Below are 15,977 nucleotides of genomic sequence, written 5' to 3'. Positions count from 1 at the left end.
AAAGGGGCAGGACTAGGTACTGCCAATCTCAGAGTCAAAGAATGCAGAATCAGGGGCCAGAAAAGTTCAGAACTTGGAGTTGGGGTTTAGAGTTCAGTGAAAGTTTAGAAATTAGGGAAGAGTGAAAGTCCCAGGACTCTATCAAAGGTTAACTGGTATTGTTCAGGCAAGAATCCATGATTCCAATACATTATGTGAGACAGAAGCTGCTCTTACCACCTTTTCATCAGTGCTCACACACAACAAACTGGGATACACTGAACTGAATGAGCATTAGCATTCAAACTAATATCTCAACCCAGTTCACTCTCTCTCTTAAGTCATGTGTTGTCAAGACTTCCAAGCTCCAAACTTAGCAAAGCAACACACCAACTCTGATTTCTCTGTAAGGTACAATCAGAATCACTGTCTTCACAGCCACCAGCTCTCTCTTCTCTAGCTTCCTAGTCAAGTCTCTCATCCTCCAAAGTAGCTAATGCAGGGCTGACATTTTTAGTGTGTATGTGATGCGTGGAGCTGGTGTGGGGGGGATTGGGGGATTGGTTTAGCCTAAATGATCTCTAAGTTTCCAACTCTAACCTCCTGTGATTCTTAGCTAGAAATGTCTAAATAATTACTAATATAAATTACTATTGAAAGACTTGTCAGAAGCTACCTCTGTTGTGGGGTGTCCCCATAAAAACCGGGTAAGATAGAAGCAGTCATTGAAGCTTGTCTGGGAAAAATCTCTTGCCCAACTTTCAACATTGGAGCAATTCCCAAAAAGAATAGATGAGTGAAATTCCAAGGCATGGGGGTATTTGGGGATATTAGGAAATAAGCAGGGGATTGATATTTGTGCCATGGGAATGGTTTGGAAGCTAGTCTGAGGGGTATGAGTATGGTGCCATAGAAGGAAAGAAAAGTACCTCTTTCTTACATTCTGCTAATAAATCTAATCCATGTTTAGTGCTTTGACAATATAACGCTTATAAAGGGCTGGATATCCCTAGCGAATTAAGCCAGATTCTGCTCTTCCAAGGTGGAAGTAGTAAAACAAAAGAAATTATTATATAATTATATAATTATATAATTATTATTATATCATATTATACATTATTATATAACAGCATCTTTCAGAAGAGACCTTCCCTGGACTGATATGCAGCACTCACTCATATTACATAGTAGGTAGGCAAGGAAGTTAATTCTGTCAGCTCTCATTGACAGGTCTCCATTAACTCAATGATAGACCTTCATTAACACTCTCTCTCTCTCTCTCTCTCTCTCTCTCTCTCTCTCTCTCTCTTGTGTGTGTGTGTGTGTGTGTGTGTGTGTGTGGCCAATATTATTTATGGGTACTCTAATCCAGCCCTGTTACATGGGGTTTGACCAGGACAGATCTTTGGGCCATCTGCTGAAAAGGGAACAATAATTTGGAATTAACTTCATCTAGTGACAGTATGTAAATGAGGCCACCTTAACCAGTTTTGTTCTCCGAAATAGGTTAAATACTCTCCTGGCAATCTGGTTGAAACCAATATAGTCACAGAGCAAGTCCTTCCTTAGCCTAGCCCCCACCCAACACACACACACACACACACACACACACACACACACACACACACAAACACAGTGCCAAGGGAAACTCCCTGCCAATTCACCACTGAATCTTTCCCCATTACAAATGCAGGTTGCCAGAATTAGAATCAGTGTGGATTTGCTGATGAAGTTGTGGACCAGTTTTACCATTTTCCTAAAGGAAATTTACCACTCTGGGGCTGTCACATCTAGTTTTCTGTGGGAAACCTCCAAATTTCTCCATGCCAAGTGTCTGCCTGGTTTTAGTCTATGATTGGACCTCATATAGCACATATTTTTACTTCTCTACTATATTTATCTTTTCATAGATTTATGCCCAGTTGTTCTTAACCTGAGAGCCACAAATCTCTATCTATACCCTCCCAAAGGGTACAAGAACTTGGATGGGAAAAAAAATTTACAAGTTTATTTCAATATAATTGATTTCCTCTATAAACCTATGTATATTTTTATCAACATTTAAAAACATTATGAGAAGGGGTCCAGCCTGTCAAAGGGGTCCATCACACACACACACACACACACACACACACACACACACACACACACACACACACACACACCTCAAAACCCTTCAATCTAGTTATTTTATTGAGGAAGAACCAAAGCCCAGAGTGGTTAAGTGACTTGCCTGATTAGATAACTAGGAATTGACTTTGGATTCAAAGCACTTTGCATTATGAGCCCAATGAGGGCAGAGGTTCTCATAGAATCACAAATTTGAAAGGACCTCTAACCCAATCTATGCTTAATAATCCCATTGACAAAATCCAGTGTCTGCCTTAAGTGTTCCAGTGCCAGGGCTCCTGATCCTTCCACTTGGGCAGCTCTACCTAAACTCTCTAAGTACAAGCTGCATTAGGTACTTAATATTTGTTGATTAATGAATTAATAGATGAGAGGGGCAGCCTTTCCATGGTTGGCTTCGGCCTAAAGCCTTTCAATGAAGTAACCTAGGACTATGGCTCTACTTATGAATTTCTAAAACCCAAAATGAACTTAGTTTTTGCTCAGTTTGTTCCTATTCTTGTCTTCAGGTACTGACAGTGGCAAGGCCACTGCTGACTAGAGACCTTAACAATCCTTTTAAGTGGGAAAGCTCCCCGGCTACATAATGCATCAGACTGATGCCAAGGGGCTGAACCTGCTACCACCAAGTAGGTTCTAGGAATTGGCTCAGCCTAGAGCCCATCAGGACTTTCACCCTGAGATGATGTGGCTCCTGTAGAAGACCCCTGTTCTGTATAGGGGGATTGAGGTGGGAAGGGAGGTTGGATAGTTGCCACAGCAATGAAGGGACAAAGAGGGGATGTCAGACATGCAAAGTCTCTCTGTCCTCCCCAAGATCCTTTTGTCAAAGCCAGGAGAGACATGTAAGAGTACCCACTGTGCCTGACTTCCCAATCTAAGGGCTCTCACTAGGAAAAGGAGAATAATTTCAAGGTTATTGAGCTATGAAAAACCTCACAAGTCAACTGATCCAAGTCTCTCAAAGGAAGAACAGAAAACTGCCAAGTTGAGATAGCTGACTTACCAAGAAGATGGCAGAATTGGGATTTGAACCCAGAGGTCTTTTCACTTTGCCACCCAGGAGTATCTAGGGATGGGAAGATGCCAAGAGAAATGGCACAATGTGCAAAAGTATAAAGAATGAAGGATTTCAAGTCAGAGGAACTGGGATAAAGTCATAGGAGACTTTAAAGATCTAGTCCCAGTCTTTTCCATTTATACCTTAAACTGAGGCCTAGAAAGAGGGAAGGGAACTTTCCCAAGCTCACAAGGCACAGTCCCAATGGAAACCAAATACTCTAATTAAAAGTCCAATGCTCTTCTTTCAAACTGAATCATTGAATTTTAGTATTCTTATCCCAAAGATTTTTTTTATATTTTTACAAAATTGTAGGTTGGGTACAATTTGTATCAAGTAAAAAGAGAGGTCCTCCTTGACCTCTCCCTTTCATTTTCTCCAAGTCTACTTCTAACACTCACAAGAAAGTCCATAGGATCACAACGAATGCCCCCTTCACTTTCAAGGCCATTCATCTACAAAATCTCTCATGCCCCAGGAGGCTCCCAGTGCCTTTTGGCAAGTCCCTTTCCATCTCTGGGCCTCAGATATTTAAAAATGATAGGGTGGGGGGCAAACTGGTCTCTAGTTCTTCAAGCTTGAGACCCTATGATTCTGGCTCCCTGTACCACCCTCAGTGGAGAGCAACTCTTCCCCTTGTCAGGGGAGTGAGGCAGAGAGCTACTAAAAACCATCACAGGGCAGCTAGGTGGCACAGTGGGTAAAGCACTGGCCCTGGAGTCAGGAGTACCTGGGTTCAAATCTGGCCTCAGATACTTAATAATTACCTAGCTGTGTGGCCTTGAGCATGCCACTTAACCCCATTGCCTAGCAAAAACCTAAAAAAAAAACCCTCCAGAGATGGCAGATTTCTGTCCTCCCAAACATCAGTGTCTCAGTCTCCTGATATGGAAATATGGAAGAGGAGATCCCAACAGTGGGAAGGTCTGTTCTAAGTCTATACTTTCTGAGTGGATGGTTCTCAGGGATCTAAGGATCCCTTATCTCTCAAGATGAGAGGATCATGGATCATAGAGATCCTAGAACTAGGTATAAGGCCCCTCAGAGATCTAGTCCCACTCCTCATTTTACAGAGAAAGACTGTTAGTTCATTAAGTTGTGAGTTCCTTGAGGGCAGGGATTGTCTTTTGCTTATTTTTATAGTAGCAGCTCTTAGCACAGTGCCTAGAATATAAATGTTTATTTAAATGTTCACACATGTACTTAGTTTCAAAGTTGGGCCCATAGAGTCTGCTGCCTCTGTATCCAGGCCTCTTTCCACTCTAACCACATTTCACAAACTTGACAAAGATATCCAGAATAGAGAAAACACTGGATATGGAATTATCAGAATGGAGTGTGAATTCTGGCTCTGACAGTTACCATCTCTGTGACCTTAGACAAGTCATCTCCTTTCTCTGGGTCTGGAGTTTCTTTATCTGTAAAATGCAGAGGTTTCTAAAATTACTTCCTTTCTGAAGATCCATGTATTACATTCTAAGGGCCCTTAGTGCACTAAATCTTACGAAATGGTAACTATACGAGGAACTAAAGATCCTTTGCCTTCCATCCAACTTAATAAACATTAAAGGTCGATTATGGTCTGGAGTCTATATGGAACCCTACTAAGGGATACAAGTATAGAAAAAAATGACACAGACTATACTTTCAAGAAGCTTACGTTTTACTGATAATGTGGGAGAATGTAACACATGGGCAAAAAATATAATATAAAATAGCAAGTGATGATAGCAGAGGAGAGAATGGGGCAGATTTCCCTGGGGGAGAGAGCATTGCCAGCTTTGGTGATGATGTGGTTGCTGAGGGTGGAGAAGTGGGAAGGTCAGGGGAGGTTTCATGTACTTGACATTTGAGATGTGTCTTTAAGAGAAAGATTTCAACAAGTAGAAATGAAAAGTAAGTGAGGGGGGAAGGGAGTAGCCCAAGTGTAGACATGGTAGCAGGAGAGGGCAGGATGAGATCGGGAATAACTGGTCCAGTCTGAGAGGTTGTAGTTATGTGACTGGAATGATTATGAAATAAGCCTGGAGAGGTAACTGGGAGTCACATCAGGAAGGGCCTCCAAGGACCTGCTGAGGACAATGGGGAGCCACAAAAGAGCAGGAGAGTGATGCTCAGAACAGTCTGTTTGGAAGATTAATTCTTCCATTACGGCAACCTTAACCACGAGATTGTTTGGGGATTATAATACAAACTACAACCCGGGAGTAGGTCATTATTCTGTTCTTACTGCCCCTGCAACAGCTGGATTGTCTATAGGCAATGAGAAATGAAACCTAATTGGAAGGGTGGACTTGGGCTAGATGTTAGTCTCATGGGTTTTCATTTGGAGCTTTGAGGCTATTTGGAATAGTCATAACAATAAATAAATAAGCTATAAAAAAAGAGCCTGAGTTAGTGGAAAGAACATTATAACCTGAGATAGAAGTCCTATCCAATTAATTATTCTTTCCTATATCTTTCAGAATATCATTCTTATTGCTCTTCCCATGTCACTACCCTGACCAAAAGCTTTCAGTGACTGCCTAGAGTCTGAAGGGTAAACAATGGAGACTTTTGCCCAATTATCAAGGTCTTCACAATCTGGTTCCAACTTACCTTCACAGAATTACTTTATATTACCAGCCCTGTACATACTTGATGCTCTAGTCAAATTGGACTACTAGACTCCTCAATTGTTTCCTGGTATCCTCTTGCCTTCACATGCTTCCATTGTCTCCATTACTGAATGCATTCTCTCCTCTTGTATATTTATTGAAATCCTCTCTTCCTTCTACTCCTTTTAGTCTCCCCTAGCAACCATTCAAGTAAAAGGGCCCCTCTGGCTGACATCTGATATTCCTAGTGCACTCTGAATGGATTCTTCCTTTGATGCTTAGTTCCCATTTCTCCTAGTACCATATTTTGTGTGCATGTCTGCCTGCCACCTATTAGGCTAAGCTTCTTGAAGACAAGTTTTCACCTCTGTGTGTTGAGCACAGTCCCAGACATAGTAAGCACTCAATGAATGTTTGGTGGGTTCACCTGAGAGTCGGGAGACTTGGGTTCAAATTTAACTCTATCATTTACTAGTTTTATGACCTTGGGCAAGTCCCTTTCCCTTTCTGGGGTTCAATTTCCTCTTCTGTCTCAGGAGATTGGACTTTATTATCTCTAAGGTCACTTTGCACTTTAAAATCCCATGATCCCAACATCCTATACAAGCTACTGTTAACATAGCCTCTTGGGTAGGATGCTTGAATTCTATGCATTCTAGGGTTTTATGAAATAAGTGCTTCATGAGCTGTTTTCATATTATGATGGAATTCTAAGACCTCTTCTTTTGTCATAGTCTCACCCTAAGGGATTAGGCCTTACTCAACTGATGTCACCTTGGACTTACTCATTTTTAATGGTACCATAAGAAAGAAAGGGGATGAAGACTGGGGCGGGGGGTGGGGTGGGGCCAATCCCCATCCCAGATCCAGTTCCTCTTCCATTTGCAACTCTCAATGTGATGGCAACAGACAAGCAAAACCTGAGGCTACATGATTCTAGGGTAGGAAGATCCTGGCTATGGAGAATGGAAGTCTGTCCTGTCCAGTTCTGCCTCCCCACTTTCTTCCCTAGGGTCCTGCTTGCAGAGATGGCTGTTAGTTTTTTTCTGTTTGTTGTTGTCGCAGGGCCTGTAGGAAGATCTGTTTCACTTGGCTCATGGTATCATGGTACAACTTGAAGTCTTCCTCCTTCACCTTCAGAATGTTGTTCATAGCAGCTTTCAAGGCTTCATTCTCTTCAGTTTGGATCAAAAGTCTAAATAGATAAAAATGCAAAACAAAACTTCACTTCTCAAACCACTCACATGAGGAAGAGGATGGATCTGGAAGAGAAATAGCTGAGTTTAAGCTCAGCTCAGACTCTGTGTGTGTGTGTGTGTGTGTGTGTGTGTGTGTAAAAACTCAAAATAAAACTTCACTTCTCAAACCACTCACATGAGGAAGAGGATAGGTCTGGAAGCAGAAATAGCTGAGTTTAAACTCAGCTCAGATATTGTGTGTGTACATGTGTGTGCACATGTGCATGTGTGTACATGTGTGTATGTATGACTACAGGAAAGGGACTTGCTAATTTCACCTTTTGGAACCTTAAGTCGTTCTTCAGGAATGAGGATGATGCCTGCGCCTCCTGCCTATGAAGGATATTGTGAGGAAAGTGCTTTGTAAACTGGAAAATGCTGTAGAAATGTGAGTTACTGTTATTTCTGTAGAGCTAGTCAGGTTCTTTCACAAATAATGAGGCTTTCTCAATTGTGGCTTAAAGGGAGACAGGAATAGATCCCATCTCTAGAATCTCATCCTCCCATCCTCTTCCTGTTCCTTCCATTAGGGGAAGTAGGAGGGTGAGGAGGGAGGCTGGCTGCTCTGCTCTTCTTAGAGAGAGGAGCCACCAGGCTAGAATACAAGCTCTCTTCTTCTCCCTTTTAGGCTGGTAGTCCAGGGGATGTGCTTTTCAGTTTTAAGTTAAATACCTGGTCACATCCATTAATGGGGAAAGGTGGTCCCTCAACTCTGCTGCCAAGGCTGAACTTTTTCCCCACCAAAAATTAGTTCCACAAGGAACATACAAAATAGCAAAGAAACTAATTTATCTAACTCGACAGAAAAACAGAGCCTGAGAAGGCAAACTGGAGAATATGCAACACAGAATGAAGGCGCTCTCCCAATGAGAGCAAAGTATATCAGTTCAAATGGTGAGGAGACAGAGTCCCATACCAATGGGTTCCAAAGGTTTACAAAGCACTTCCCTGACAAGCACCTTGTAAGATAAGGAGTATATATCATTATTCCCATTTCACAGAGAACAAAACTGATGTTCAGAGAAGAATGTGATCAAAAAGAACTAAAGGGAAAATAAAAGAACTACTTGAGGCAGTCTGAGATGGTTGACAGAGTACTGAAACTGGGGTCAGGAGGCTTGAATTTTAGAATTCTCTCCTCAGACATTTTCTAGCTATGTGACCCTAGGCAAGTCATTTCCCTCTCTAGGAAGGTCAGCTTTCTCCTCTGTAAAAATGGGAATAAAATAAAGAAGTAGAACAGTATGCTGTTATTCAATCATGTATGATATCATGATGCCATTTGAAATTTTCTTGGCAAAGACACCAGAATGGTTTTCCATTTCTTCAGCTTGTTTTACAGATGAAGAAACTAAGGCAAATAGGATTAAATGACTTGCTCAGGGTCTCACAGCTAGTAAGTATCTGAGGATGAATTTGATCAGGAAGATGAGTCCAGGCCCGGCACTAAGCTGCCTGAATAATATAGCTGATAAGAATGCTGACCTCGGAACCAGGGTCATCTGAAGCAAGTTCTATTTTTAATGTATATTGGTTGTGTGACCCAAATTAAATCATCAACCTCTCAGGGTCCCCAGGAATAAGTTGCTGATTGGAGCATCATATGCCAGCAAAATGACATGTCTAGAATTAACAAGAACAAAACAATGTGAACCAACTGGGTCCCATGTGGTGTTGTAAGTCTAGGGCAGGCAAACTAAAAGGGGAGCCCTCTTTATTATTGGAATAACCTACTTCAGTGGTTTCTAAGGCCCAGAGAATAAATTAACCTGCAAAACAATCAATCACTACAAGTTGGGTTTTTTTGGTTCAGAGACAGTAGACATGCTGATTAAAATCTTTCATTCAGCTATTTACTGTAAGTGCTAATTTTTCCAGAAATACTCATGGGGTAGTTCTGGTGATCATATCAGACTCCCAAATTGAATCTCAGAAACCATTCTGAGGAGGAAAATGAGTTGTCCAAAGAGACCTATGTGAGTAGAACTCACTGACTGACTGATTTGGATTTTGTAACAAGTCGAGGAAGAGTGGAAGGCTCCTTTAAGATTCTGAAAGAAGTTTGGTGAGGAAACAAGAGGGTTTGGGCTATTTTTTTAAAATTATACTGTGGAGAAGGGATGATTAAAAAGGGGATAGAATAGGTAGGAAAATGATAAAAGATGATAAAAAGAATGCAGACGTGTTCAATCTTATACCTCTCTTTTTTCTACTAAACAGAGGGATCTTTGGATTGTAAGAGATTAGAAATGGCTAAGGGGAAACTCCAGAAAAGGTGAGGGATGACAAGGGAGCATCAAGCAACTTCTGAGTTCAAGTCCCAAGGCCTAGATTAGCTACATCCTGGGGTGGAACTGTCAGCTCTGATCCCTGAGCTACCAGCAATCTTTGAAAAATTCTGAAGGATGAGAGGCTGCATGACTTAAAAAAAAAAAAAGGCAAGTGCTGTCTTCAGTGTCCAAAAGGGAGGAGAGTGAAGTCTGCAAACTATAGGCCAATCAACTTGACTTCCTTCCTGGCAAATTTCTAGGGGCCGTTATTAAATGAATGACTCATGGGCATCTAAATAGCAAACAGTGATCCCAAAGAGACAGCATAGTATCTTGAAGACTCACCTCATTTCCTTTTTGGTTAGGGTCACTAAACTGTCAGATCGAAGCAGAGATATACTCCTTACCAGGATCTGACAAACTTTTTCAGATTCTTCTAGTGAGTTTGATCTTTGTCAGGTGATTTCAGAAGGTGGTGAATCTTTTGTTGTTGTCAAGTCATCCCAGTCATGTCCAAGTCTTTGTGATCCCATTTGGGGATTTTTTTTAAACAAAGATATTGGAATGGTTTGCCATTTCTTTCTCCAGCTTATTTCAAAGATGAGGAAACTGATGTTAACAGGATTAAGTGATTTGCCCAAAGTCACACAGCTACTAAGTGTGTGAGGTTGGATTTGAACTCAGGAAGATGAGTCTTCTTGACTCCAGGCCTGGCCTATCAACTGCATCGCCTAGCAGCCAGGTGATGAATGGCCAGACCTAAAAAATAATCATTAAAGGTACAATGTCTACTGGAAGACATTCTCTGGTATAAGACTTGATCTGTAATCCTTACCCTTTTCTTTCTCAAGGTGGTGAATAAAGACATGGATATTATGCTTATAAAATAGATAACATAAAACTAGAAGGGAAAGCTACCAGATTCAAGAACTTCAGAATCTAGACTATAGCACCAAATAAGATGAACTAATAAGATTAAATTTAACTGTGATAAATGTAGAATCTTACATTTGATTCAAAGAAATCAGCTTTTCAAAAACAACAACACTGGGAAGTCGTGGCTATAGAACCCTTTATCTGAAAAAAATCTGGAACTTTTAGTGGACTGCAAGTGCAATATGGGTCAACAACATAAATGCTAATGTGACCTCAGGTATAGTATCCGAAAAGAGGAAGATGAGAGTCCTGTTGCTCCAGTCAGACTGCCTCTAAAATACTGTTATCAGTTCTCTGGAGATAACATGTTAGGAAGGATTTTAATAACATGGAGAGCATCTGAAAGAATACAAATAGGTCCTTGAAGAGACTTGAACCCATGGTTTGTGAGGATGTTATTCCTAGAGAAAAAGAGAAGACTTAGAGGAAAGATGATAGCTGACTTTGATTTTTGAAGGGATGCAATGTAGAAAAAGTATTAAATTTGCTCTGTGTAACCCCAGAGGGTAGGAGCTAAGGTGGAATTGAAGGAGTAAGGGGTAGAAATTCCAGAAAAGAAGATATAGACTTGGAGAAAGGACAATCTTGCTAACCATTAGATTTTTCCAAAAATGGAATGGGTTGCCTTGGGAAGAATAGCATGCTTCCTTATCATAGACCTTTGAACAAGGACAGATGATCACTTTTGGGGAATCTCATAGAGAATATCCTTGTTCAGGTACAGGTTGGCCCAGATTCCACATTTCATCTCTGGGATTCTGGGGTTCTGGGTTTGGGATCCTTTGGCTATTGTCAATTGCTGGAATTATAAATATGGCATCTGTTGTCTAGTCTTCCTTTGTTCATTCAAATTCAAACAAATTGGTCCCTGATGAACAGATACAACCTTCTATGGGAAAGAACAACAATATGATAGAAGGAAAGTAAACAGAACCGATTACCTGGTGGTAAGCTCTTCCACCTGTGACTCCAGTGGTACCTCTGTGAGCTGACTCAGGGACAGGTCCCTCCTCTCACTCACATTTAAGTTATGTCTTGAATTAGCAAGCAGTCCTAGATAATCACATGAAAAGTAAATTCAGTAACTCACAAAAGTTGATTCTTAAACTTAAGTTTACAGAGATCTTTATTGATGACCCAAACCTTTTCTTTCTGGGTCATCTGTTGAATTCCTATCCAGTCTTTTGATACCTATTTAAATGTCACTTCCTTCAGGTAGTCTTCCTTAATCATCCCTGTTGGTTAAGAGGAGTTGTGAGCAATTTTAAAAATAAGTTACAAATGGAGTGGCTAGGTGGCGCAGTGGATAGAGCATTGGCCTTGGAGTCAGGAATACCTGAGTTCAAATCCAGCCTCAGACACTTAATAATTACCTAGCTGTGTAGCCTTGGGCAAGCCACTTAACCCCATTGCCTTGCAAAAACTAAAAAAAAAAAAAATTACAAATACATAACCCATTTGCATTATTGTATCTATATTTGTAGAAACCTCTGATGATCTCTCCTATAGGGAAAAGTATTTTGAACAAAAAAATATAGAGGCAAAACTTACTGTATTTCTTAATATATTTCATGTTCAGCGCATATTATAGTGAAAAAAACACTGGTCTTGATATCAGGAGTCCTGGATAATAGCTTTGGGCAAGTCACTTATTTTCTAATATCCTCAGTTTACTCCTCAGAACAGTAAGTAGGAGTTTTTGTACCTGCACATGCACTCCAAAGCATACTAAAGGCAAGTGAAGTTGTAGGAAGGTAACCCCAATTGGCATGAATGGGGATGCAAATAGACCCCCACCCAAAGTGAAAATCTTGGGACACAACAAAGCTGCTGAGGAGGCTACCCACATGCCTCCCCCCAATTCCATCCCCTTTACTAGGAGGCAAACCACCTGACAGCTTCTTATTTTAATTATTTATTTTTTATTATTAGGTACAAAAAGTCAGTTGTCTTTTCCCAAGCCACCCAAGAAGCCTGATGACCTGGGCTGGGATGGGATGGGGATGGTAATGCTTACAGAAAATAGAAAGATGGCTTTTGAGGCAAAAGGAGATTTGAAAGCCTTTCCCTCCAATTTTAGGATTGGACTATATAAAGATATAAAAGTCTACCTCCATTTTGTGAAGAAAGAAACAAGCCCCTGAAAAGAAGAGCCCCACAGTCACAGAGAAAGGTAGTTCTACTCTTTAAAACCATCCAATGATCTTAACACTGGAATCTCATAGAAAATATCCTTGTTCAGGTACAAGTTGGCCCAGATTCCTCATTTCATTTCTGGGATGCTGGGATTCTAACAAGATCATCGAAAATCTCAAAAGGGTTTTGCTTAATTGATTCAGAAATATGGACCTCTTGAGTTGCCTGGATGGGACAGATTGAAGGTGAATCCGAAATATCTGCAGTTCCACAGTTATTTTACCTTCTGGGAGAGTAGAGTAGGTGTGATGGTTACAGATTTATGTTTTAAGTATTTGTTAATGTGCACTTATCAGTCATGTGTACTTTAAGCATCTCTTTTGTGGTGGAGGAAATAAATTGCTAACCTAAATCTGATATGTTTTGTATGTTAAGAACTTTTCTAGATGGAACCCTGTTAAAATACTATTAAGGAGACTACAAACATGAGGCAGAGTACTATTCTAGGGTGCGAATTTGGAGAAAAGTCCAATCTTCTTCTTTAGAATTATTTTCCTTCTAGGAATGAGGCAACTAGGTGGGGCACAGTGGATAGAATACTGGTTTTGGAATCAGGAGGACAGGAGTTCAAATCCAGCCTCAGATATGTCCTAGCTGTGTGACCTTGGGCAAGTCACTTAACCCTGATTGCCTCACATCCAGGACCATTTCCAGTTATTCTGATTCATAGCTGGCCACTGGATCTTAGATAGCTCTGGAAGAGAAAGTGAGGCTGATGACTTAGCATAGCACCCCCCCACTCAAATCCATTTTATGTGCTTGTCATGGCATCATCTCCCTGATATCATAATCTTCTTCAAGGAGGAAGAGCAAACATTACTTCTAGGATGAATCAAGGGTCCCTGTGAGCTCAGAGAAGGAGCTCTCCTTCTGAACCTTCTGGGCCAACATCACAAATGTCAGCCACTGTTAAACTTAGAACACAGAAGAATGCTTTTCCTATGTTGAGGGTTTGGAGTACAATACATATATCCATTATATACACACATACATACATAGGCACAAATGTATAAAATCTATACATATATATAAAATCTGTATATCTATTCATGAATCTGATTATCTGTATCTGTCTGTAGATGTATTTGTCTGTCTGTCTATGTATCTATCTGTCCCTATAACTATTTATGTATCTAATAGTTATTTTTCAGAGACTATGATATAATGAATCCCCAGTAACTGTCAAATCCTGCCATATCTATGCTGAGCCAAAAACTTGAATACTCATTCACAGCCAATAAAAATCAAATTTGACCAAGGACCTAAAGGGCTGCAAGTGAAAATAAAGGAAAAATAAACTACTCCTAAATACATAATATATCTAATTATCTATTTATTAATCTCACTATGTCTGTCTGTGCATCGATGCATCTATGTATTATATGTATCTATGTCTGTCTATATAGCTATGTATCTCTCTATGTGTGTATGTGTTTAAATATCATATATATATATATATATATATATATATATATATATATATATATATATATCCATTTGAAGTCTTTAAATGATCCAACTAGTCATGCCTTTGCTTATAAACAGGAAAGGAAATATCTATCAATAAAACCACTCTATTCAAGTTAAGGGTCTTTCCTTCCTCAGACATCACAAAAACTTTGTACCTCTATTATAAACTTTTCATGAAATACTATACATCAAAACCTTCTGGATCTAATAGTCTGTGAATTTCCATGGGGGCAGAGACCTTTGTAGCAGACCTTAATAAATGCTTGTTGAGTTTTTTGAATCAAAACACTGTAGAGGGTAAAAGGGAAAGGAAATCTGCTTTGGAAGGCTCAGGGAAAAGTCAAATATCCTGCAGAGATCACTTGAGATTTGGAAATGGAAGGAATCTTAGGATACATAAAAACAAGGAATTAGATATTTTACATATGAGGAAACTGAAGTCAGGGGAAGGGAAATGACATTTGCAAGGTCACACAAGTGGCCAGGGCAGGATCGGGATCTCTTCCTGAGGCTCTAATTCTCCTTTCATGAAACTCAGAGCAAGGTGGAGGATTATGGAGAGGGTTTACTGTCCTGGCTCTCCCCCCATGTCCCTGTTTGACTCAGAGAAATCACTTTCCCTGATAGAGCTGTGCCCAAAGCTGGAAAAGCATGTGGGGGGGGGGAAGGGATCAAGGGAGAGAGCCAGGAAACAATATGAGACAGCCCTGTTTTCATCTCTCTCTGCCCCACCCTCTCCCCCTGCTCAGACCATCTCCCACAGCCTAAAAGTCACGGGGCCTAAGTCAATTCAATGCAGTTCCATTTGGTTCAGCTTAACACATTAAATTAAGTACCTAGGATACGTGAGGCCCTGGTTCAGTTCAGGTGACACCCAAATGAAAAATGACATTGTCCATGCGTGGGTTTTAATAATGTTCAAGTTTGTGTGTGTGTATATATATGTAAATGTGTATATGTGTGTGCATGTATGTATCTATATATGTGAATGTGTGTGCATGTATATATCTATATATATGAATGTATGTGTGTACATGTATATATCTATTTATATATATGTAAATGTGTATATGTGCGCATATATATTTCTATATATATGTAAATGGGTATATGTGTGTTCATGTATATATCTATTTATATATATAAAACACTTGTTATATAAATGTCAGATGTGTCTGTGATCTCATCAGTACAGGTCTGGTCACTCCACTGGGGCAGGTGGTAACCCTCATCTTGTGTGACTTTTATCCATGTGCCCCTTTAAGACTCACCCAACATATGAGGAGCCTCCCTTAATTCTTTTGACTCTGTGGGAAACAGTCCATCCATCAGCTGTTCCTTTCCCTAGTTGCCTGACCAGTCCACCTCCAATGCTAGTCAAACATCTCTCCAATGGTCTCCTCTACCTCGCTGTTCTATGAAATTGATACTTCCTTGATCATATACGCTTCAGCCTCCTCACACTCCTTAGCTCTCCATTGCCCTCTGAGTTACTCCCAGATTTCATTCTTCAAAGACTGTGTTATTCTAGAATTCCAAGTCATAGAACATCACTGGAAAAATGTTGGTGTTGCAAGGGTGGTCTGTCTTTGTTTTAGAAAGAAGCTAAGAGTCATTAAAAGATACTGCATAGGGCCAGCCCTGGAGTCAGGAGGACCTGGGTCCAAACCCAGTCTCAGACACTTAATAATTACCTAGCTGTGTGGCCTTGGGCAAGCCACTTAACCCCATTTGCCTTATAAAAACCTAAAAAAAAAAACCCATCCCCAAAGGCTGCCCACAATCAACAGGTCTGGTGCATCTTGAGACAGAAGATCCTAGGAAAAAAAAAAAAAAAAAGATACTGCATAATTACTCAATTGTGCTCCAACCTAATCTCCTCCCACTATCCAATTCTGACTCTGGATCATTTTTCACCCATTGGGTCTGCCCAAGATGCAATTACTTATAGCCCAGCTTTATGGACTTTCTGTCCATCCAAGCAAACATCAGAATCTAGACAGGCAAGAGGTATTCTTTGTCCATTTGCTTGGTTTCATGAGAATGGTTAAACTATCCTTTTTAAAAAGGAATATGAGGGCAGCTAGGTGGCGCAGTGAAT

The 15,977-nt window shown here is 40.4% G+C and overlaps 1 protein-coding gene across 4 annotated transcripts in view; it reads right to left on the bottom strand.

Moving 5' to 3' along the window:
* Window positions 1–5,900: 5,900 nt before the first annotated feature.
* Window positions 5,901–15,977, bottom strand: part of CCDC13 (coiled-coil domain containing 13) — a 123,005-nt gene continuing 112,928 nt past the window's right edge. For all 4 annotated transcript variants that reach the window (XM_074197845.1, XM_074197848.1, XM_074197846.1 and 1 more), the window contains 2 exons: window positions 11,152–11,263; window positions 5,901–6,961 (listed from right to left, as the gene is read on the bottom strand). In XM_074197845.1, coding sequence (XP_074053946.1) covers window positions 6,802–6,961; window positions 11,152–11,263 — 272 coding nt within the window. In that variant the 3' untranslated portion in view covers window positions 5,901–6,801. The remainder of the gene's footprint in view (window positions 6,962–11,151; window positions 11,264–15,977) is intronic.

This window comes from Macrotis lagotis, chromosome 8 (genome assembly GCF_037893015.1).
Source record: "Macrotis lagotis isolate mMagLag1 chromosome 8, bilby.v1.9.chrom.fasta, whole genome shotgun sequence".
NCBI lineage: Eukaryota > Metazoa > Chordata > Mammalia > Peramelemorphia > Peramelidae > Macrotis > Macrotis lagotis.
This window is presented reverse-complemented; position numbering and strand designations above follow the sequence as displayed.